The following is a 23087-nucleotide window of genomic DNA, read 5'->3' on the forward strand; positions in this document are numbered from 1 at the left end:
GAGTAGTAGTACCCAGGTTGACAGTGAGGCACTGCTGTCAGAGGATGGAAGGGGAGCTGGAAAGGGTTACAAAGATAGAGATGAGACAGGCTCAGCTCTCAGACCCTACATTGCAAGGGCTGAAGCATGTAGCCAGTGAGGCACTTGATTCTCAAGGGAAGGGAGATTCTGTATACTGGGACAAAGGGTTACTGTATAGAGTGTGGAGCTCTAAGGGAGGGCTAGAATTTGAGAGGGTACATCAGTTGGTAGTGCCTAGAGCCTACCATCTGGTGCTTCTAGCCATAGCCCATGATATTCACTTTGCAGGTCATATGGGCATAAAACATACAAAGAGACGTATTGTGCCAAACTTGTATTGGCCTGGAATTTCCAGAGATGTAACAAGGTACTGCAGGACTTGTGAGCAGTGCCAAAAGGTAGGCAAGGCAGGAGACAAGGTGAGAGCTCTTTTGATGCCTTTGCCTGCGATTGAGGAGCCATTTCAGAGGGTAGCTATGGATATTGTGGGGCCTCTGGGTACCCCAAGTTCCACAGGGGAAAAGTATATCTTAGTGGTAGTGGATTATGCTACACGATACCCAGAGACAGTGGCTCTGTCCGCCATTGAGGCAGAAAAGGTGGCAAATGCTTTGTTAGAGGTTTTCAGCCGAGTAGGTTTCCCAAAAGAAATACTGACAGAGGTGCCAATTTCATGTTAGACCTGCTGGCTTGTCTGTGGAAGTACTGCGGGGTGAAGCATCTGAAGACCACCCCTACCATTTCCAGACTAATGGTCTTGTTGAGAGGTTAAACTCTGCAATCAAGTCCATGCTACTGGCATTTGCAGACCAGTTTAAGAGGGAGTGGGACAAATATTTACCCCATCTGTTTGCTTACAGAGCGCTTCCCCAGGAATCCTCAGGTTTTTCACCCTTTGAGTTGCAGTATGGACATAGGGTGAGGGGACCTCTAGATTTAATTCGAGATGAGTGAGAAGGTGAGTGTGAACCTCACAAGGAGTCTGTTGTGGCATATGTCCTAAACCTCAGGACAAGGCTCAGGGAACTCATGGGCTTAGCCCAGAAGAACCTGCCAGAAGCCAAACAACAGGAAACGGTGTGTTATGACAAGAATGCTCGAGCTAGAGAGTATGCTGTGGGGCAGCAGGTAATGTTTCTCATTGTTGTCAGACACAACAAGCTGCAAGCATCTTGGGAGGGACCCTACAAGGTGGTAAGAAAGGTAAATGATGTTAACTACATGGTGGAACTGCTAGGCAGGAGGCAGGGGCACGAATTGTACCATGTTAACATGATGAAACCTTACCATGATAGGGAAGTCCTTGTGCTGAGCATTTGCAGTGGATTGCAGGAGGAGTCTGAGGGAGATCTGGTGACTGATCTCCTCAGTAAGGCTCGGACTGACACCTTAGTGGAAAGGGTAGCAATGTCACAGTAGCTATCTCCTACCCAAGTTCGAGAAATCCGAGCAGTGTTACAGACGTTTGAGGACATGTTCACTGGGAAACCAGGGTGTACCCACCTAGTGCAGCACCAGGTGGATACAGGCCCCCAAAGGCCTATTAGGCAGGCCTCTTATAGGATGCCTGAGAGAGTCAAACAGACTCTGAGGGAGGAAATGCAGGAGATGTTGGAACTAGGGGTGATTCAAGAGTCCAATAGTCTCTGGGCCTCCCCAGTGGTGCTGGTGTCAAAGAAGGATGGCAGCATCAGGTTCTGTGTGGACTACAGGAAATTAAATAGTCACACAGCGTCAGATGCTTACCCAATGCCTAGGACAGATGAGACCTTAGAGCAGCTGGATGGGGCTAAGTATCTTACCACCATTGATCTTACCAAGGGTTATTGGCAGGTGCCCTTGACTCCCAGTGCTAAAGAGAAGTCAGCCTTTGTGACTCCTTTTGGCTTGTATAAGTTCACAAAGATGCCCTTTGGGATGAAAAATGCCCCAGCGACTTTCCTGAGGCTAGTAGATCATATCCTAGCAGGAGAGTTTGCCCTTGCTTACCTAGGTGATATTGCCATCTACAGTCATTTCTGCAAGAGCACCTTCAGCACATCAGGGAGGTGCTGTTCAGACTACAGAGGGTAGGGTGACCATTAAGCCCAGCAAATGTCAGGTGGGTATGGCAGAGGTCTTCTACCTGGGCCATAGAGTGTGGAGAGGTAAGATCAGGCTAGGACCTGCCAAAGTAGAAGCCATTCAGGGGTGGCCTGCACCTGTTACCAAAAAGTAGGTGAGGGCATTCTTAGGGACAGCAGGTTACTACAGAAAGTTCATCCCCAGTTCTAGTACCATAACTACTTCCCTCACAGACCTGGCAAGGAAGAACAGGCCAGATAAGGTAGTGTGGACCCAGCATGTGAGCAGGCATTCCAGGAGCTTAAGGAAGCTTTGGGAGGGACCCCCTGTGTTAGCCAGTCCAGATTACAGCAAATAATTTGTTGTACAGGTGGATGCTTCGAACCATGTGGTGGGGACTGTACTTAGCCAGATTTCTTCAGAGGAAGAAGAACACCCAATGGTTTATATCAGTCGTAGGCTCCAACCCAAGGAGAAATGCTATGCAGCTGTAGAAAAGGAATGACTAGCCATAGTGTGGGTACTGCAGAAACTTCAGCCTTATCTGTATCGAAGAAAATTCACTGTAGTGACAGATCACAACCCCCCTAACATGGTTACACAAAGCCAGCCAGCAGAATGCCAACTTGCTAAGATGGAGCCTATGACTGCAAGCGATATGATACATCAGTACAGTACCACAGTGGGATTAGCAATGCCAATGCATATGGGCTGTCAAGTCAGGGAATGGGATAAGGTATACTCAGATAAACCTAACCCTCTCAAGCAACATTTCTCCCAAGGGTGACTTGAAAAACTAGCTTGTTCCCCGGTGTGGGGGGGTGAAGATAGGTGAAGGCTGCCTGCCTAGCCAGATAGAATTTTGTAGATAATTCTGTCATTTGTAAATATCAATATAAGCCACAGGCTTGTTTTCTTAAATGGGAAAATGGTGTTAAATGTGGAACAGCAAAAATGTAACAACAGTGCACTCTGCTGTAACAAAGCTAACAAGTCAATTCTTTTATGTCAAAACTTGGAGCTGATATGTCTGGATGAAGGGATTCTGGCTATTGTCTTGAGACCAGAGTTAATTGCTAGAATTTGTATGTATAATTTCTCTTATTGCTCTGGATTCCTGACCAGCTGCAAGATCAAGGACTATTAACCTCCGAGAGTCTGTTAGCCTGGGAACCAGAAAGAAATTATGTAATCTGAAATGAGTCAGTGGTGCTGTGTTATCATTTTAAGGACAGAAAGAATGAGAGCATTAGAGCATTTTTTCTTGAAAACATCCAACTCGCCACTCTGCCTGTGTCTATATGTAAGTAGGATTGTAGAACTGTTTTTTTTCTTAGATGTGGCTTGGAAATAGGAAGACTAGACTAGTTTGTTTTTCTGTAATGTCAGAAATTTTCTGCTGTATTATTTTAAGTATTTCTCTGTACTCTCTGAACTCGACTAGCACTGTGAAGTAAGAAATATTGTCTTGTGTTTTTTGTTTGTTATTAAATTATTTTTAACATTTCAACTGTGGCTGTTTTATGTAGAAATAATTTAAGCTCTAAGAGTACATTGCACGTATATAGTGGTACTGTACGAAGTCACTCCAAATAAGTCTTGACTGGTTGCACTTACCATTTGGATAATAATATTGCACATTATAATTGGACACCCTTTTGTAAGGGCCTTTGAGTAGCTGATAAATATTAGCAGGGTGGTGGTAGTGATTTCTACAGTATAGTCTGGGAAAAAGGGGCACAGCTGGAGAACCTGTGCCATCCTCCCCCAGGAGTGTCTTTGTGGTTGTATAAACTCTTATCTTAATGTGTGTGTGTCAGCTACTTGGGCAGGGGCACTAAGCACTGGTTGGAGAGAGAGGGTGCTGGAGGTTTTAGCTTGCCCACTAGGCTGAGATCTGGACCCTGTAGCTGTGCCAGTGGAGAGTCTTATTGGGGACCTGGAGAGGAAGGGAGAAACCAGCCCCAGACAGACTGTGATCTCTGTGTGCTCTTAAGGGAAATTATACTTTACTGTGTGTGTATTTATTATCCTTTCCCTATATGGATGCCCCTCACTGGTGTTAGTGGTGAGGATTAAGGCTGCTTGATTGCTGGCCAGTGCACGGGCGTCACATTATCCTCAAAGTCTTGTCACTCTTCTCTTGCTGACATCCTACCCTGTTAGAAGGTGGCTTGTAAACTAGAGCTGGTAAACCTCAAAAAAGAGCCATTCATGAGGTGTCAGTACCAGAGAGCATCTGGAATTTATTGCAGGAGCTTTTTGGTCCCCAAGAAAAGGAGGTACCTTGGATCCATTCTAGGTCTAAATGGCCCAAACCAATCTGTGACAGAATTCAAATGGTCATGGTGCCCGTCCATCATTCTATTCCTTAAGAAGAGGGATTTGATATGCTCCACATAACACCTGTCTGTATCTCAAGATGGCTAGGGCATCCAGAAGGTTTCTACATTTCAGAATAGAGGCCAGGCACTATCCGTTTAGGCCCCCCCCCCCCCATGTAGTCACACCACAGCCACCAGTGTGTTTACATTATGTATGACATCCACAGCCTCCAGTGTGTTTACATTATGTATGACATCTGTAACAGTACATTGCAAACTGCTGGGAATCCTTGTTCTTATGTCTGGACACCTGTCTTCTAGCCAGCCTCCCAAAAAGGAGTCAGTGATTCCAGTGAAGGACTGCTTCCCCCAGTTATTCTGGTTTCTGGGAATGTCACTGAACAATGCAGAGTCCCTGCTGTAGCCATTGCAAGCTCAGTTCTTCATTAGATGTCACCTGGACATGTTCACTTGTATAGCCAGTCACACCAAAGACAGGCTGTCGTCTCTGAAGCCAAAATGTGTCCCCTCTATCCTCGTCTCAGCTGTACCAGTTCTAAGTGTCTGAAATCTAGAGCACATGGCAACAACAAATTGTTCTGTTTCATTTAGTGAGATATAACATGAGAGTTCTTCACTACTATGTTTGAGTCTGGTGACATCAGACTTTTGCCCCCCTCACTCACTTCAGGTCAGGATTTTTCAGGTGCGTCATCCACATCTACAGTGGGGGTTATAACTATGTAGTGTTCACAGGGATGTTCTTTTCTTCCTCCCTCCCCCAGAGTGGCATTCACCTTTGATACATCAGCCTTGGGGTGGAGGACCATCGTTTATGGCAAACGGTTCAAGGAGCATGGTCACAGCAAGAGGCCTGTCTGCACATCATTGTCAGAAATGAAGGCAGTTAACCTAATACTACAGGCTCTACAAGATCTTTTCATTCGGGATACATTTGCCATTCACTCACAGACATTATGTGACAGTAGGTTGGGGAATCAACAAATTGGGTCAACCCATTGTAATCCCCTATGCTGGGTGGCCTTGTAGTTATGGGACTGGTCCTTGGCACCTCATGTGTTTTCTGGTAGCAATCCATATTGTTGGTCAAGCAAGCTTGCTAGCTGTTAAGTACAACTGGTGTCTGTTGATGCCTTGTGAGTGTATTCTGAGATCATCACTGTTTTTCAGGCTGTGACAACCCCAACCAATGGCAAATCCTCATATGTCCTCTGGGACGAACTCCCCAACATGTCTGCAATGTATGACTTTTCTACATTTGTTCCCCATTCCCCCATTTGTTAGAGTTCCTGAAGAAAGATAGATTGCACAAGGCAGGGTCAGTGTCATAGCCCTGCTTTGACTCCAGCAAGTGTTGTTTCCTTTGCACTGTCCTTTCCTTCTAGAGAAATCTCTTCTCAGAACTAACACAAATGTCCTGTCTCATCAGGCTGGCAAACCTCATACAGACTTCCAGCTCTGCTGGCTCGCTACTGCCCATACGTCCTCAGCTAGAAAAGTGTATAGAAGTAAATGGATGTAGTTATCTCTCTACTCAACCCAGCCCCACCTTTTCTGCGTTTTTGACTCTGTTATTTGGCATGGTTCAGCCTTTTTCACAATTAAGGTACACCTAGCAATTTCACATTTTTGTTAGGGGATCACTTCTTTCTCTTAAGTTTGAATAATGGCTTGGATGCCTGTAAGAACTGGCAATGGAGGATGGGAGTGAGTGACCCTTGCTTGAAGGAAGACTGCCCTGGCTTGCCATGTTGGTTACACCTAGATGAAGCACTAGATGTTGTACCCTCTGCAGTTTGTATTTAGCAAGCACGAGTTGCTAAGTGCATTCACACTGCTACTGTAAGAATTCAGTAGTTAGTACGCAGAGACATGCCTCCCCTTGGAGGGTAACTAATAGGGTAGCTCGAGTGCCAACAAGGAGGTTGCTGTACTGGAGAGAGGATAGACCACCAGTAAGCTGGCCCACCCCAAGTCTTGCAGCAGAGCAAATGGGCTGATTGGGATTCACTGACAGGAACAGATATGCTGTAGGACCTGGCCTAGGGATGACCATCTCTGTGGAACAAGTGGGTAGATTGAGCTAAGGTAGATGAGCCATTGGTAAGGTCCTGCTATGGGAATAAGAGTTTTTGTCCTCTCTCCCAGCTTAAAAGGTCTGTAAAGCTTTCCTAAGTGGTACCTTTCTATTAAGACCTCCTTAGAGACACATATCTGGGATATCAACTTTGTTGGAGAAAGTGAGGCCACCTTCCTTCGAACCAGCAGACCCAGCTTTTTTTGCATTTATCGTGGAAAATCCTTTTTCTAGTCATTGTAACATCGGATAGGGTTTCAGAAGGCAAGATGATTATTGATTATTATTCAAAACCCACCACACGTCATCTCACTTTATAAAGATGGCATATGTCTACATACTAATTTAACCTTTCTGCCCACATTGTTTAGAAAAAAAACTCTTATTTAATCTCCCACTGTTCTTCTCCCAGAATTCAGATTGGGGGAGCAGTATTTGTTGCACTGTCTTGAATGTACACCATCAAATGAGATTTTACCTCAGCAGAACAAAAGATATTAGAAAGAATGACCAATGTTTTATTTTTGTTGCACCTGGCAGAGCTGTTCAAAAGGTATGAAGATCACCTTATCCAGGTAGCTTTCAGATTGCATCACTTTTTGCTTTGCAAAGTAGAAATTTTTTTTCCTAGCACAACAAAGGCTCATTCTGTATGGGCTATAGAAGTCTCCACTGTCTTAACTCTTATGCCGATGAAATTTGTGTAGCTGTGACATGGGTGGGTTTAGCATAATAGTTAAGGTCTTCATCTCGTAGACACAAAACACAGGGTTTGATTCTGACTTCTGGTTACGGGCTAGCTTAAAATGGCCCTTCAGGGTAGTTAGTGTAGTATTCACCTATGAACCTATTCACCTGAAGACTACTTTGCACACTTTGTAAGACATTGTGGTCTAAAGGTCTAGGTCTGCCTTTGAGGCTGCCATCGTTTGTAATATTCTGTGATAATGCTACCCTACAGAAGATACTGGTGATTCTGACGTACTGAAGTGAACAGATTTGATTATATAAGATATGAAAGCATTGTACTTACTATAATGATACATCCTCATGATCAATATCCATTCACTTCAGCATTCCCTCCCTCCTCCATCTATCCTAATATACATTATTCCTTGTAGAGATATGTGGAGAAGTGAACGTAAGGCCTGTATGCATGTACTGGTTCTCAGCTGTAGCTGCAGTAGTTACACTTGATCTAGAGAGACCTGGAAATGTGGACTGTTATGGGACTGATGTGGAGGGTGAGGGGGTTAAGCTTGTGAGGTTCTAAAAATACTGAACAACTTCTACATGCAGCTACCAGTCCTACTGTTGAAATAAACTGACATGGATTATGAAGTTTTAAAGTTATGATAAGTACATAACATTTGTTTACAGGTTATATTCTTCTTTGGTCTGTCCATTGCTACCAAGGTATTACAATTTTCACTCCATGTTTTCACCATCTCAGGTTGAAGGACTTTTATCCATATTTGGAAACTGCCTGATTCAGGCCATTTCCCAAGATGAGCTGAAGGCCCTGAATTTACAACTGCCTCATGCCTAATGTTAGCATTGGTTCTCTCTACTACTGAATTTAGCGGTTTTCTTTCCAGTTCCCCTAAATAAGGGGGAAATAATCCTTAGCTGCTCATTGGCAACTGAGATACTACCTGTACAAGGACTAAGACCATATGATCTACTTACCAGCTGTTTTTCTCTTATTTAGCAAAAAAAGAGGGGAAATCAGTGTCAAAGCAAATGGCCAACACACTACATTAAATTTTGCTGTTTATACTTTGCTAAAAGGCCCATAATGTAGTATTCATTCAGGAACACAGCAGTGATTATAGCCGCCTTCTGAGGTGCAAGTTTTCAGGCTATAACGGAAGCAGTTTTGTGGCCCTCCATACACACTTTTTACAAGTTATCATTGGTTGAACTTCATCTCCAGGGGCAAGGTTTGCCATGACCATTCTACAGGGTATCCTGCAGCCTGTCCCTGAGTAGTTATCCTGCCACTTTCTGAAACTTTCCCAGATGTAAGGAAGATTGCAGCAATAATCCATAAGAAGAACATGGTATTGTTATGTTAGGAAGACATTCGAGTGTGATTGCTGTTAAAGTCCGGTCCCCCCCCCCCCTTTCTTTTTCTTGGGCATCCAAGATCTGTGGTAGGCTATCGCTTTCCCAGTCTAAGCATTGTACCCATCTAAACATTGTACATGCAGGTCAGGGGTACTGTCAGTAGGGTTGTGGATTTGCAAGGTCTTCTGCCTGCATATTCAGGTGCCCAGGAGAGATTTTGTGGTTTGTTCTCCCTTAGTCATAAGGTAAATAAAGTCTGGTTGCTAGTTCTGCTGTATGTTGACCTCTCTACATACAAGAAGGATCTAAAGATGGTACATATGGGCATCTACTTTGTATGGAGAATTGATTGTCCAGGTGCTGACATCTTTCCAGCTGAGAGGAGGACGGGTGTACAGCTCTGATAGTTGGACAGTTGTTGGCCTTCTGCAGAGGAAGTCCCAGGTGTAAGAAAGTGTGAGTGATTTGTACTTGATTATTTAATATTATGCTAAATTCCTAATACAACTGTACTTTCTTCTCACTCCCCATAATCTGCTAACCCAGTGAGCTGGGGGGACTGTAGTGTATCCAGATGTAAAGGGCCTCAGATTAGCAGCTTGGAAATGGATTCTGATAACTGTGCTGAGATTTCTTTTTCTCTGTACAGGTATTAACTGTACTACTGGAAGCCAAAAACCCTGCTACCAAGAAGTCATGTCTGGTGAAAAGGACTGATTTTGACTAGTACTGTAATGACCAAGGCATTCCGTCTAAGGCAGCTTCCTTTCAGGATCTCGTGCTTTATTATGCAGACTTGGTTGAGAGAGAGACAGTGTCTTAACTTGCCTGTCCTAGGACTCTCCATTGGTATCAATCACTACAGTTAAAAGGGTTGTGAAGGGGCCCCTCTTTCCTCAGAGACATGGTGATACAAACAGCAGAGGATCTATTTTGAGAGAACAAAGGATTTCTGACAAAGGCCACAGAAGTACCTCACAAAGAGGATTACTGGCCTCAAACAGATGCCCTACACTGACCGTCTCAAACAACTCCAGCTTTACTCTGTAGCATATCGCCTACTCCAAGGTGATCTCTGCCTAACATGTAAAGCTATGTCAAACCCAGAGCTGTTGGACATGCTACACCTAAAGAAATCCCATCCCTCCGAGCTACACACTCTAGGGACCTAAACATTGTCACCACAATAAACAGGACATGCTGGAGGGATAGATTCCTATCCCAGATACTTCCCATACTCTGGAACAAGCTAGCCATCTGTGTCAAGCAAAGTTCCTCATTAACACTCTTCAAGAAAAATCTTTTTTGAGTGGATGGGAAATGGAAAGTACACCGCGGGGATCACTTCTGTGGCTCTGCTCGACAGGGGCACAGGAAATTAACTTTCGTGGGTTGGCATAAGTCAGGGAACTTTGTTGGCTAGGCTTACTTATGCCCTTGGGCCAATAGCCTAGTACCGACCTATGAACCTAAACACACCATCTGTTTTTGGCTGCCTGGCAGAAAAATAAGGGCGGCCAGTCTACAAAACTCTCTCTGCAAAATAGTATCTAACTTGCATTTTTCTGTTAGCAGCCAGCATGGAAAAAAAAATAAAAGGGCTGGTTAAGGTTCATTCTGTTAAGGGGTATGGCTACCGTAGTGCCTTTTTCAAAAATATGTTAGCACAATGTATTTGTGAAACATCTACCTCAACTTCCTTCCAAACCTTCTCTGGGCATTATAAACGAGGCATTTACTTCACTGAGCAAAGCAGCATTTGCCAGTGGAGTCTCACAGAACGTGTCCTTCCAGCCTAGGTCAGGGGCCAGGAACATAGAGTGCATATTGCTTTCGTACTTGTCCCTAGTATTTTGGGTAATACAGCAGTGTTTGTTGTATTCAAGGATCTGTTACGGTAAGTATGCTGATACATATGTACTTTACAATCCCTTTAAAAGATTTTGCCTGTTGCTGAGTCATGCAGCTCAAGCTACAGTATATGCAAGATAGCATGGTGAAAACTGTCCACAATGATTAAAACTTAGCACATGTACTTCAGTGTACAGGCAAATTAACATAATTTTTCCTCTCTTCCTTTTTTTTTTTTTTTTTTACAGATCATAACTTGTTTTCCAAAGCAGTGGTTCACTAGTCTTAAAGGAGATAAAACAATCCCCCAACTAGAAAATTTTTGTAGATATCTTCTTCATTCAGCCACTACAATCTACAGAATGAGTGTTACCGGTTCTGATGCAGATAAACGGAGTGCAAGGTATTTTTTTTTTCTTACAATACCATGTGCAAAGTGCTTCATATATAGCTTTTGCATGCTTGGACTACAGTCTATTGACAGTTATTGACTTTGACTGTAAGCTTTTTATTTGGTACTTGTCTATGCATCATGGATCTTTTTCAGTAGTTTGTGTATTGAAGCAGACCATCGTGACCTACATCCTTCAGTGATGGAGTTTCCCCCTTGAAGTAGGCTGGAAGGAAAAACATTTTTGAGTTTAGAATTCTAACTTTGATGGTTGCTAACCTAGATTATTAATAAATTACCTTTTTTGTAACTTTTACAACATCTCATAGTAGAATTGCTGTCACCATGTTCTCCCATTCCACCCCACCACATGCACACAGGTTTTCGTCTGCTTTTGCCTATTTTGTCAACTCAGTACGTTACCTTAGTGGTATCTTTTTGGTTCCTAAAAGCTGCTCATTTTCAAGTAGCTCATTGTAACAGTAAATCTGAATATTTGAATTTACCCATCTTGTGTTCTACTAACCTGATTTTTCTTAGACGTGGCTGTGGTTCCTGTAAGAATCAGTCCAATTCATGAGCCTTTGAAGGTGGTGGTGCAGGCATGGCATGACTGCCTTTTATATTTTCCACATTATTCTCCGGTGCCTTCAATTTTTATCACTTTTTGAGTGTTATTAATTTCTCATTTGCACCAAAGAAAATGGATCTGCTTAGTGGCTCTTGCATGATTTTCAGTCTTTCGATAGTATTTTATTGATTTTTTATATTCTGTGCAAGAAAAGTTGAATTTTCTTCAGATAACTGTCAAACAAAGCAGGTCATATTGTCACTATTAACAAGTGTGTATTTGTCAATAGATTCTTGCAGACAATAATATAACCTGCTTCTTGTGATAGTTATTTGAAGAAGATAGTCTTTCAAAGGTACACACCCATTGCTTTTTCTGGTTAGTTCATAAACTTGAAGATTTTGAAAACTTCAGTAGATTTAACAAGGCTACAAAGATGTTGTTCATCTCACATTGCTGCAGTCCTAACACTTGGGTAGTCCGCTGTCCCTCGGTCGGCCCGAATATCAGAGTATAAGGCTGACGTCGGTCAAGGCGCATTTGACTGACATCAGAACGTCAGGGTACAAATGCGCATGACCGACGTCATATCCTCAGTCTTTTTTGCCGCATGGTCCGATGCAGAAGCAGTGTTGCAAGTGCCATTCGGCGTTCTGAAATATTTCGAATTCAGAGTTTCAGACCGAAGTCAGAGTTGGTTAAGTACCCCGTTGGGGAATATTTTGGTTTTTTCTTGCCTCAGTGGTTTACCGGATGTCAGAAAAAGTGAATAACTGTATTTCTTGTGGGAAACAGATACCGCATAGGGATTACCATAATTTGTGTATACCTTGTTTGGGACCTGAGCACGACGTTGTTGGGTGTCGCTTTTGTGCTAGGTTTAATAAACGCACTATAAAGCGAAGGTTGGATTGTGCCAGGTTGGTCTTTGGGAAGCGGTGCAATTACAATATGCCGTCGGATGCTCCGCGCCGCTTCCACAAAGAAGCGCAAGGACAAGGCAGTTAAACCTAGGTTAGAGGAGTCGTCCGAACCGGACGCCGGTTCTTTAGAGGCGCCAGTGGAACCGACGGAGGCCTCTCTGGAGTCCCAGGGAGAAACTTTGTTTTACAGGATGTGGCCTCCCAGGAGGCAGGTCAGGCTGTAGGGGCTTCTCAGATAACTGTACTCCCCTCCCTTCCTAAGGTGTCTAGGCCCTCTCTTTCTGCTTCCAAGGCTTCTCCTAGAGGCAGGTCTAGTTTTGCTTCTGTGGGTGTCCCTCCTAGTTCTTCAGGTTCTGTGCCCAAGAAGCACATGCTTAAAATGGCAGAAGATTTAATTACTTTAATTAGAGGCTCTATGCCCTCCTGATAAGAGGCCTAGGATGGAACCTGTGTTGGGGATTATGAGCAGGCTTCGGATGTGTCTGAGTCTTCGGCTGAAGACTTGCAGGAGTATTCTCATTATTCTGATTCTGATGTGGATGATTCTACTCCTTCTGCTTCTCCTCCTGAGGATTTTTCTTTTCAGAGACCCTTCACTCCATGAGAGAGCATTTTAAATGGGAAGGTCAGGATTTCTCTGATTCCAGGAAAAGGCTTAGGGAATTTTTGTTTTTACCCCAGCATAGGCCTTTAGCTATACCTCCTGTTCTGAATGTGGTGGATGATGTGTTTGCAGAGGCTTCTCTTAATCCTGATTCTTTGCCTCCTGCTCCTGTTAAACCAGATAGGTATTACAGGGTGCCTGAAGCTCATAAGTATCTTTTTAAGAGTCCTAGGGCAGACCCAGAAACTGTTAGCCAGGGGCCTAAGGGTGTTAAGGCTTCTGTTGTCAAGAATCCGGTTCCTACAGATAAAGAGGCCAAGGCCTTGGATAGATGGGGAAAGAAAGTTTATACTTCTTCCACTCTAGCCATGAGAGCTTTGAATTGCCAGTTTCACATGTTGAAATATCAAAATTATCTCCTTTCTCAGTTGAAATCTAAGGTTGATGCTCTGGCGGAAGGTATTGACTGTAAAGAGTTGCAAGATTTAGTGCATGTTTCTGAACAGGTGGGTAAGCATTCTTTGCAATGTGGTTTTGATGCTGTACAGGCCTCGTCTAGGGTGGCTGCCACTGGGTCAGTTCTTCGCAGGCATGCCTGGCTGAGGGATCAAAATTTATCTGACCATGTTAAAACTAGGATTTTGGATGCCCCTTTGCAATCGGATGTCTTGTTTGGTTCTCCTGTTGAGGCAGTTTTGAAGAAAATGGAAGACAAGGCTAAGTCTATGCAGACTGTTAAAGATTTTTTGCAGGTTCAGCCTCCAAAGTTTAGTAGAAATTGGCCTACTAAAGGGTGGACGTATCCTTCTTATGATTCCCAGTCTAGGGGTAGATCTAGACGTGGCAGGGGCAGAGGTCAGGGCTCTTTCAGGCCTAGAACAGGGAGTTCTCCTGCACAGTCTTGAGTGAGGGCAGGGGTCAGTCCTTTCGTAAACAGACCCAATGACCTACCTTTTCAGCTGCCAGAACCTTCTCGTCTGGCAGCACCTTTGGGAGGAAGGTTGGCACTTTTCAAAGAAAATTGGAGTTTGATTACCCAAGACAAATGGGTACTGGATATCATACATCACGGTTACAGGTTTTATTTCCATACCTTGCCTCCTTTCAAAGGCATGCCAGACATTCCTCCTCAACAAAGAATAGAGGCTCACAAGCAAATTTCACTGTTACTCCAAATAGGGGCCATACAGCCGGTTCCTATGCCAGAAAGGGGCCTAGGATTTTATTCTCGCCTGTTCCTAGTACCAAAGAAGGGGAACACGTGGAGACCAATTTTGGATTTATCTATCCTCAACACTTATCTGGACATTCCCAAGTTCAAAATGTTGACGTTGCAGCAGCTTTTGCCTCTGCTGGGCAAAGATCATTGGATGGTAACTTTGGACCTCAAGGAGGCTTACCTTCATGTTCCCATCAGACTATGTTGCAGGAAATATCTGCGTTTTCGAGCTGGGACTTCTCACTATCAGTTCTCTGCATTGCCCTTTGGCTTATCTACTGCGCCCAGAGTGTTTACGAAAGTTCTGGCTCCAGTGATAGCTTTCTTCAGGCTAAAAGGAATACAGATCTATCCTTATTTGGACGACTGCCTGATTCTGGCTCAAGGAAGGGAAGAGCTTCTTCATCATTTGGAATATGTGATAGCAGTGCTAAGATGCCTGGGGTATTCTGTGAACGAAATAAAGTCCAGTCTAGTACCCTCTCAGGACATGTGCTTTCTGGGTGTGAGACTGAATACAGCATCCCAGATGGCCTTTCTAACCCCGGACAAACAAAAGAGTCTATCCTTTTACTTCCATCAGCTATCTCATCAGTCCGGGCTGACTGCAAGGACAGTCCTTCAAGCCTTAGGGTTCATGGCATCTTGTATTCTGGTGCTTCCCAATGCCAAACTGCATATGAGGAAGCTACAATGGTATCTCAAAAATGTATGGACACAGCACTGCCAGGATCTGGACACTGTCATTCAAATAATACCTTGCATTCAAAAGGAATTTTTGTGGTGGGCTCAGGAATGTCACCTAAACAAGGGACTCTCTGTGACCCGGCCAGAGGCGAGTCAGATTTTAACGACAGATGCCTCGGACATAGCTTGGGGAGCTCATCTAAATGGAAAGTGGATACAAGACAAGTGGCCTGCCAGACTACAACATCTACATATCAACATGAAGGAGATGTTAGCAGTCCAGTTTGCATTAATAGCTTTCAAGGATTTACTTCTTCCAGGGCAGGTGTTGATTCTAACAGACAACACAACTGTCATGTGGTACATCAACAAGCAAGGGGGAACACATTCTTATCCTCTATGCAGGCAAGCAATGATTTTGTGGGAGACTGCTCTCAGTTTACAACTAAGTCTTCAGGCAAGGTTTCTGCCGGGAGCACAGAACTCCTTAGCAGATGTGTTAAGCAGACAAATCATGGATCCCCACGAGTGGAAACTGGATCTTCATGTATTTCAGAAATTGACAGTGTCCTGGGGAACTCCAGACATAGATCTGTTCGCTTCTCCACTAAACCACCAGCTGCCAAAGTTTTGCACAAAGCGGTTTCATCCCACAGCTTGGAAAGTGGATGCTCTTTCTTTCAGTTGGAAAAATCTTCATGTGTATGCCTTTCCACCTCTGCCTCTCCTCTCAAAGGTACTTCTGAAGGTCAGACAGGACAAGCCAAGGATGATTTTGATAGCTCCAGATTGGCCTCGACAGCACTGGTACCCACTACTGAGAAGTCTAGTCACGGAAGCCTCCATGGCCTTTGCCTTTGATTCCACATCTGTTGTCCCAGGAGGACAGTCATTTGCTCAATGTCAAACTTCACTCTCTTCACCTAACAGCATGGCATATTCTGTTTTAAACCATAGAGGGTCTCAACTTCCACAACAAGTTTTGAATGTGATTTTGGAAGCTAGAAGGCCTAGTACAAGGAAAGTGTACGCAGATAAATGGAAGAGATTTTTATTTTGGAGTGCAGCTAAGGATTTGGATGTTTCTGAGCCTGATTTAAGTGTGGCTCTTCAATATCTTACTGAGTTATTGGACAAAGGTTTGTCCTTCTCTTCTATTAAGATTCATGCTGCAGCAATTTCAGCTCACTACGATTGTGACCCTCCATTGTTTTCTCATCCTTTATTCAAGCAATTTCTTAGAGGGGCAAAGAATATAAGACCCCCACGAAGGGCTCCTACTCCTGCTAGGGATCTCAATTTTGTGTTGGAGAAACTCACTCTACAACCTTTTGAGCCTGCAGCTACTGCTGAGTTGAAATATTTGTCATGGAAGACTACTTTTTTGTTGGCCATTACCTCTGCAAGAAGGGTTTCTGAATTGCAGGCCCTTATGGCAGTTGAGCCTTTCTTAATTTTCCACAAGGATAGGGTATCTTTACGTACTAATCCTTCCTTTATGCCTAAAGTGGTTTCTAGTGTGGCTTTAAACCAAACTATTCATTTGCCTACTTTTTATGCAAATCCCCAAACTAAAGGGGAAAAGATTTTGCACACTTTAGATGTACACAGGCAGTTGCGATATTATTTGGACAGAACTAAAGGGTTCAGACAATCTCAGCAGTTATTAGTTTCTTTTGCTTTGTGCTCTCAGGGCAAGCCGGTGTCGAAACAAACTATTTCTAAGTGGATTGGATTTTGCATTGCCTTCTGTTATTCCCATCATGGCAAAGAGATTCCAGCTGGGATTAGACCTCATTCCACTAGGGCTACTGCCACTTCAACAGCTTTTTTGAGGGGGGTGGCTACTAAGGATATTTTGGAGGCAGCCACTTGGAGTTCAGTGCATACCTTCTCTAGGCATTACCACCTTCCACTGTACTCTAAATCCAGGGCTGGTTTTGCCACTGCTGTGTTGCAGGGCATTTTGGCAGCTCCTGCTTCATTATAGTCTAGCCATCCTCCCTTACCTCTGCTTTGGGATTCTACCCAAGTGTTAGGACTGCAGCAATGTGGATCTTCGAACATCTACATTTATGGTAGGTACAAAACTGTACTTTTACAGGCTCTAGCTCATGTAGCTGAAAAGCATTTAGAATCTCCAGACAGAACGTCAAAAAAGCAACATCTCTAAACACAGATTCAAAAAAATCCCACACAGTGTTGAGAGAGAATGTAGAATAAAAAAGAAACTACAGAATGTAATGTGAAAAGGAAAACCACCACACAATTTGCTTTTTCAAAAGCAAATCTTCAAGCTCATTAAAAGTGCGACTCAGAAACAGGACAAAAAGCCAGCATCTAAGGTAGTCAGACGAACACCATCATATCTGCAGCGTCAGACCTTAAGGATAAAACTACTATCTGTGTTATCCCTGTCAAGGAGATGTTTGACCCTGAATGCAAAATTTGGTGATGAGTGTACAGCAACAATGGAATTTAGAGGCTTGCATCTCGTTACAGAGTGGCACTATTACTCTTTCTGTGTCATTCTCTGTTTGATTATAAAACATTGTCTGAAAAGTTATATAGTCTGATGTTGTAAAATAAGGAGTAGCAGTAGAGACTTGTGTTGATTGCCTCTTACGACCAAAGAGCCTTTAACATGCACATTTTATTCATAATTGCAAAGGTCCTGGGAGAGAGAAGAAAACGTAAAAAGGGCTCCTTTTATCTTTCTTCAAAAGTGTTTTTTTTTTTTTTTTTTTTTATTCTAAACATGGCTTCGCTGTGTCGACCCCGAAAAGACAAACAATTATAAACATGGCATGTTAAGTTGTCCATCTCACCTTCATTCTTGCTGGATGGGTTCGGAGCCGATCCTCGGCTCCGACTCGGCCACTCTAAAAGCTCGAGAGTTGGTTCCACCGGCTCGAGGCTCCCCTTATATCCCACAATGCTAGGCGGTAATACCTCAGATCTCGTTTGCCGGTACAGCGATCGAGGTGTGTTGTTTCAACCGGCTTCAGGTTAGTCTATTAGAACAGTTTAAAAGTTAATTAAACCCCTTTTAAATTAGTTTTTTATTAATAATTTCCTTAGTTTAGTGGATTTTTATCCTTTCCTCCCTGTTTTTCTTCCACTTTTACCACAAGAACTTAATAGTTCTTCCCTAGGCCTTCGGGCCCTTCCATCCCCTCTTAGCTTTGAAGTGTATGTGTTTTTTGTAGGGATTTTAAAAAATAACTAACTAAATTTATTAGTTTAAAATGTATTAGTTTACAATTTACTAAATAGTGTAATCGGTGTGTTTGTGCTTGTGTGGTGTTACAACTTCGTTCCTTGACAGTGTCCAAGGATTCAAAGGTCTCAGGCTTTAAGAAGTGTGACTCGTGCTGTCAGAAGATGTCTCTGACAGACGGTCACACTTCTTGTGTGTACTGCCTGGGACCTTTACACCTGCAGGACTCTTGTGCTGTATGCCATGGCTTCAGCCCTAGAGTCCTGCAGGAAAGAAAAAATAAACTTATTTTACGAGGCTTATTAAAGCCTGAGGGTCCCCCGATTGTTTCTTTGGGCAAACCCTCCAAGCCTTCTAGGTCGTCGGCTCCAGTTTCTGAGTCGACGCCTAAGGCTTCGAAGTCTGCTACAACATCGGCTCCGGCTGGAGCCAATGAGACTCGAACTCTTATTTCTTCGGTTCCCTCTGCTCTGGCCGGAGCCGAGGTGTTGGAAATCACCGAGTCGGCTCCGATAAAATTATCGGAACCGACAACTAGGAAAAGGTCTAGGTCACCGTCTCTTGGCTCCGTTCATTCGGCTCCAGCATCTCCCTTGCTGTCTGAACGGAGCCATAGATCTCACTCCTCTAGGTCGTCGAGACTTTCGGACCATGACCTTCAGAGGGTAGTGAGTCGACTTCTTAAGTCCGAGGCACTGGCCCAAATGCTTCAGAGCCTGACTCATCAGTCGATGCTTAATCCAATTTCTCAAAATATTCCTCCTCCGACTCCTTTGAGTTCGGAGCCGGGGTGTTTCAGACCCGAGACTGTGGCAGCGTCGGAGCCGATACAATTGTCTTCGGCGCCGTCGTCTGCTCCGTTTTCTTCATTGGAAGAATCTCGGCGCCGGACTTCCCTCGTCGGCTCCGAGGGGGTGAGTGGCATCGGACCCTTGTCCGACCCCGCTCTCCCTCTCGGTGCTTCGGCGCTGGTGAGTTCGGCTCCGACATCGGCCTCGGAGCCATCACTGTCGGTGCCGAGGGAGGTTTTCAGCTCTTCGGAGCGGAGACCTCTGGCTCTGCCTGACAGGGGTGCTTTCGAGGTCATGCGGAGTGTGTTGGAACCTGGTTCAACTCCACAGTCGGCTCCGTCCGCCCCTCCCTCCTCGGTGCCTCAGGTAATTTCTACTCACTCCCTCTTCCCAGACCGCAGAGAGCCAGCTCCTCAAGAATCCCCTGTGGGGATTACATCCTCTTCCGAGGCCTTTCCTGAATTAGCAGGAGAGCCCCCTAGGAAGAGAAAGTCCAAGAGGAAGCACATAGACTCACCTGAGTCTGTCACCTCTGACACGGATTTAGAGGATTTTGAAGGTTCCCCCATTCCCCCTCTGAAGATGTCTCCTTTGCAGACATCCTGAAGATCCTAAAACAGAGGGGGAATTGGCCAGCCCTTAACCCTTCGGAGGATGAATCTGTGTATCTTGAGGCGTTCGGCTCTCGCCCTTCCACCTCCTGGGTGTTCCCCCCCTTTGACCCCCTTATGCAGGTGGTAGCAAAAAAGGCTTGGACGGCTCCTGACTCTGTGGACCCCACCCCCAGGAGACCTTCAAAGTTTTACAGCACCAGCAGACAAACTATTTTTGACTAAAGGAGTTTCTGTGGATGCTATGGTGGTAGCTGCTGCCACCAAGAAGGAACTAGCTGATCCTTCAGTGCCTGTCCATCCTCCTAACAAGGAATCTAGGTCTATGGACAGGTACGGGAAGCGGATGTTTTCGTCAGCGACCTTTTCAATGCGTTCGCTGAGCTACCTCTGTCATTTCACTCGTCTTCAAAGAGACTTGATCAAGGAAGCGAGTGAGATGTTAAAGGATCCAACAGCTGCGGGTTTTCAGGATAAGATGAACGCTCAGCTGGCAACCCTCAATTCGATAGCTAACTCCTCCATGCGCCTTCTTTCATATGCGGCTGATGGAGCGAGCAGAGCCGCAGGTACAGGTGTGGCCTTACGCCGGCATGCCTGGATGCGGCTATGCAATTTTGCGGATCCCTTTAAGACGTCTTTCACTAATTCCCCATTTGATGGATCGTCCCTTTTTGGTCCTCAAGTGAAAGAAACCTTGACAAGGTGCGAGACGGATGGCAAAACTCTTTCTGCCGTCTGAGTCTGAGTCCGTTTTTCTACTCCTTCTAGGCCTTACCCCAAGGGCCAGAAAAGTGGAAAAATGTGGTTCCGCAAGCAATCTCAAGGGGCTTTGCCGGACGCACAGAGTCGGTTCCCCTCTAGAGGCAGAGGGGGGAACAATAATGGTAGACGTCGCCCTAGAGGCAGGGGGGGTCCGCAGAACCAGGGCAGTCGAGAAACCTTTTCCGATAAGCCCTTCCAGCATCCCTGAGGTGTTGCCCGACTGTCCACCTTCCGAGGCAGTCGGGGGAAGATTATCACTGTACCTAGAAGCCTGGTGATCTCTAACCCAAGACAAGTGGGTACAGTCCATCATTTCCGAAGGCTATTCCATTCCGTTCTTTCGCATTCCAAATCAATCAAAAAAGTCCCTTCCAGATGTTCCACCCGCTCAAAGGGATCAAGCAGCGTTAGAAATATCAAAGTTGCTTGCAAAAAGAGCCATTCAGCCAGTTCCAGCAGACCAGCAAGGATCCGGAATCTACTCCAAATTCTTTTTGGTTCCAAAGAAAACGGGACTGGAGGCCCATTTTGGATCTCAGCATCTTGAACAAGTCTGTCAAGAAAACAAGATTTCGGATGGTCACATTGCAATCCATCCTACCCCTATTGGGAAAGGAAAACTGGATGTGCTCTATAGACCTCCAGGATGCGTACTATCATATAAAAATGAACAGACGCTCCAGGAGATTCCTCCGCTTCAGGCTGGGAACCAGTCACTTTCAATTCAGAGCCCTGCCCTTTGGACTCACCACAGTCCCCCGGGTGTTTACCAAATGCATGGCAGTGTTAGCCTCTCACCTGAGACGTCAAGGATTCCAGGTGTTTCCATACTTAGACGACTGGCTCCTTACAGCTCCCACCAAGCATCTTCTACTACTTGCCAGAGACTACACTTTTCGCATATTTCGAAAGCTAGGTATCTCAATAAATTGCGACAAGTCTGTTTTGTTGCCTTGTCGTGCTATTACCTCCATAGGCGCAAATCTAGACACAGTCAGCATGTCTGCGAGACTCACAGACCAAAGGATAGCAGACATACACAAACTAGTCTCTCTTCTTTTCCACAGCAACAGAATCAAAGTCAGATTAGTCCTAAAAGTACTGGGGATTATGGCGGCTGCTTTCCCTCTACTTCTATTAGCCAGATTTCACATGAGAATCTTACAATGGATGCTCTTCACACAATGGTCATACCAACAACTTCCGATGTCCCACACCATTGTGATAACGCAAGCATGCAGGAATCATCTTCTTTGGTGGATTTCTTCCCCCCAGCTCTTCCTAGGAAGACCCTTTGTCCCTCCCCCTCCAGTTGCTACTCTGACAACGGACGCCTCCCTGATCGGGTGGGGGGGGGCATTATCAGGGCAGGACAGTCCAGGGCATATGGCAACCATACGAACGCCACTTGCATATAAATGTTCTAGAGATGAGAGCAGTGCTTTTAGCGTTGCAAGCTCTTCAAGACTCTCTTCCGATGGGAACGATAGCAATTCAGACGGACAACATGTCTGTAGTGTGGTATAGCAACAAACAAGGCGGAACCAGATCCTACCCCTTATGTCGAGAAGCACTCAGACTGTGGCAATGGGCGATTTCTTCTCAGCGGTTTCTGATAGCAACGCACATCCCCGGGAAGTCCAGTTTCATTGCGGACAAATTGAGCAGAGCTATTCTCATGCCTCACGAGTGGTCTTTGAAAAATTCAATTTTGGAGAAAATTTTTCTGAAGTGGGGCCAGCCTTGCTGCGATCTTTTTGCTACTCCCCAAAACAGCAAGTGCAAAGATTATTTCACCCTCTTTTCTCTACCAGGCCATCCCAGCAGGGAAGCTCTAGTCCAAGTTTGGCCCCGGGGACTTCTGTATGCATTTCCTCCCTTCCCACTAATTTCTCAAGTGATACAGAAAGCCATCGCTCAGAAAGCTTCATTGATCCTCATTGCCCCGTACTGGCCTCGACAGGTTTGGTTCCCCTTTCTGCACCATTTTCTGTTGGAGCAACCCTGGCATCTGTACCTAGTTCCAGATCTTTTGACCCATCAGTCGGGTCAGTTACATCGCTCCCTCCTCTCTCTGAACCTCACTGCTTGGTTCCTCCAATTCCAACATTAGCCAGGCTTCCTCAAATATCTCACTCAGTTCGAGATATTTTAATAGCTTCCCATAAATCTTCCACTCGGAAGATTTATCTTAGTAAGTGGAAACGTTTCTCCTATTGGGCTCAAGGAAGGGACATAGATCCTTTCACTGCTCCCATTCAAACAGTCCTTGATTTCTTAGCCGAACTTTTCCACGCAGGTTCGTCTCCTACTCTTAAGGTTCAATTGGCAGCGATTTCTAACTTTCATGTTGGAATCTCAGATTCTGCCATCATGTCTCACAAGCTTTGCAAAGCTTTTTTGAAGGGAGTTTTTCTTCTCAAGCCTCCTATTAGAAATCCTCCTCCTTCTTGGGACCTTAACTTAGTTCTCACATCTTTGATTCTTCCCCCTTTTGAACCTGCAGCTTCGTGTTCAATGAAATTGCTATCCTGGAAGACACTCTTTTTGGTAGCCATTACTTCGACTAGAAGAGTCTCGGAGCTTCATGCACTCTGCAGTCGATCCCCTTATCTTTTGTTTCATAAGGATAGGGTATCCTTACGGACAAACCCATCCTTCTTACCCAAAGTAGCCTCTCAGGTGAACCTAAATCAAAACATTGACCTTCCTGTGTTTTTTCCTAACTATTCTAACAGGTCTGAACAGAAATTACATTGGCTAGATGTTCATCGACAATTAAGGTATTATTTGGATAGGACCAAACAGACCAGAAAGGCTGACCAACTGTTTGTTTCTTATGCAGAAGGCAGAAAGGGCCTTCCAGTTTCGAAAGTA

The 23087-nt window shown here is 44.7% G+C and overlaps 1 protein-coding gene across 1 annotated transcript in view; it reads left to right on the forward strand.

Annotated features, from left to right (window-relative positions):
• Nucleotides 1-23087, forward strand: part of PAXBP1 (PAX3 and PAX7 binding protein 1) — a 1009737-nt gene that overhangs the window by 865864 nt on the left and 120786 nt on the right. The window contains exon 19 of the mRNA XM_044072024.1: nucleotides 10677-10831. Coding sequence (XP_043927959.1) covers nucleotides 10677-10831 — 155 coding nt within the window. The remainder of the gene's footprint in view (nucleotides 1-10676; nucleotides 10832-23087) is intronic.

Source organism: Protopterus annectens, chromosome 5.part0 (assembly GCF_019279795.1).
Source record: "Protopterus annectens isolate FY-2018-M chromosome 5.part0, PAN1.0, whole genome shotgun sequence".
NCBI classification, from domain to species: domain Eukaryota; kingdom Metazoa; phylum Chordata; order Ceratodontiformes; family Protopteridae; genus Protopterus; species Protopterus annectens.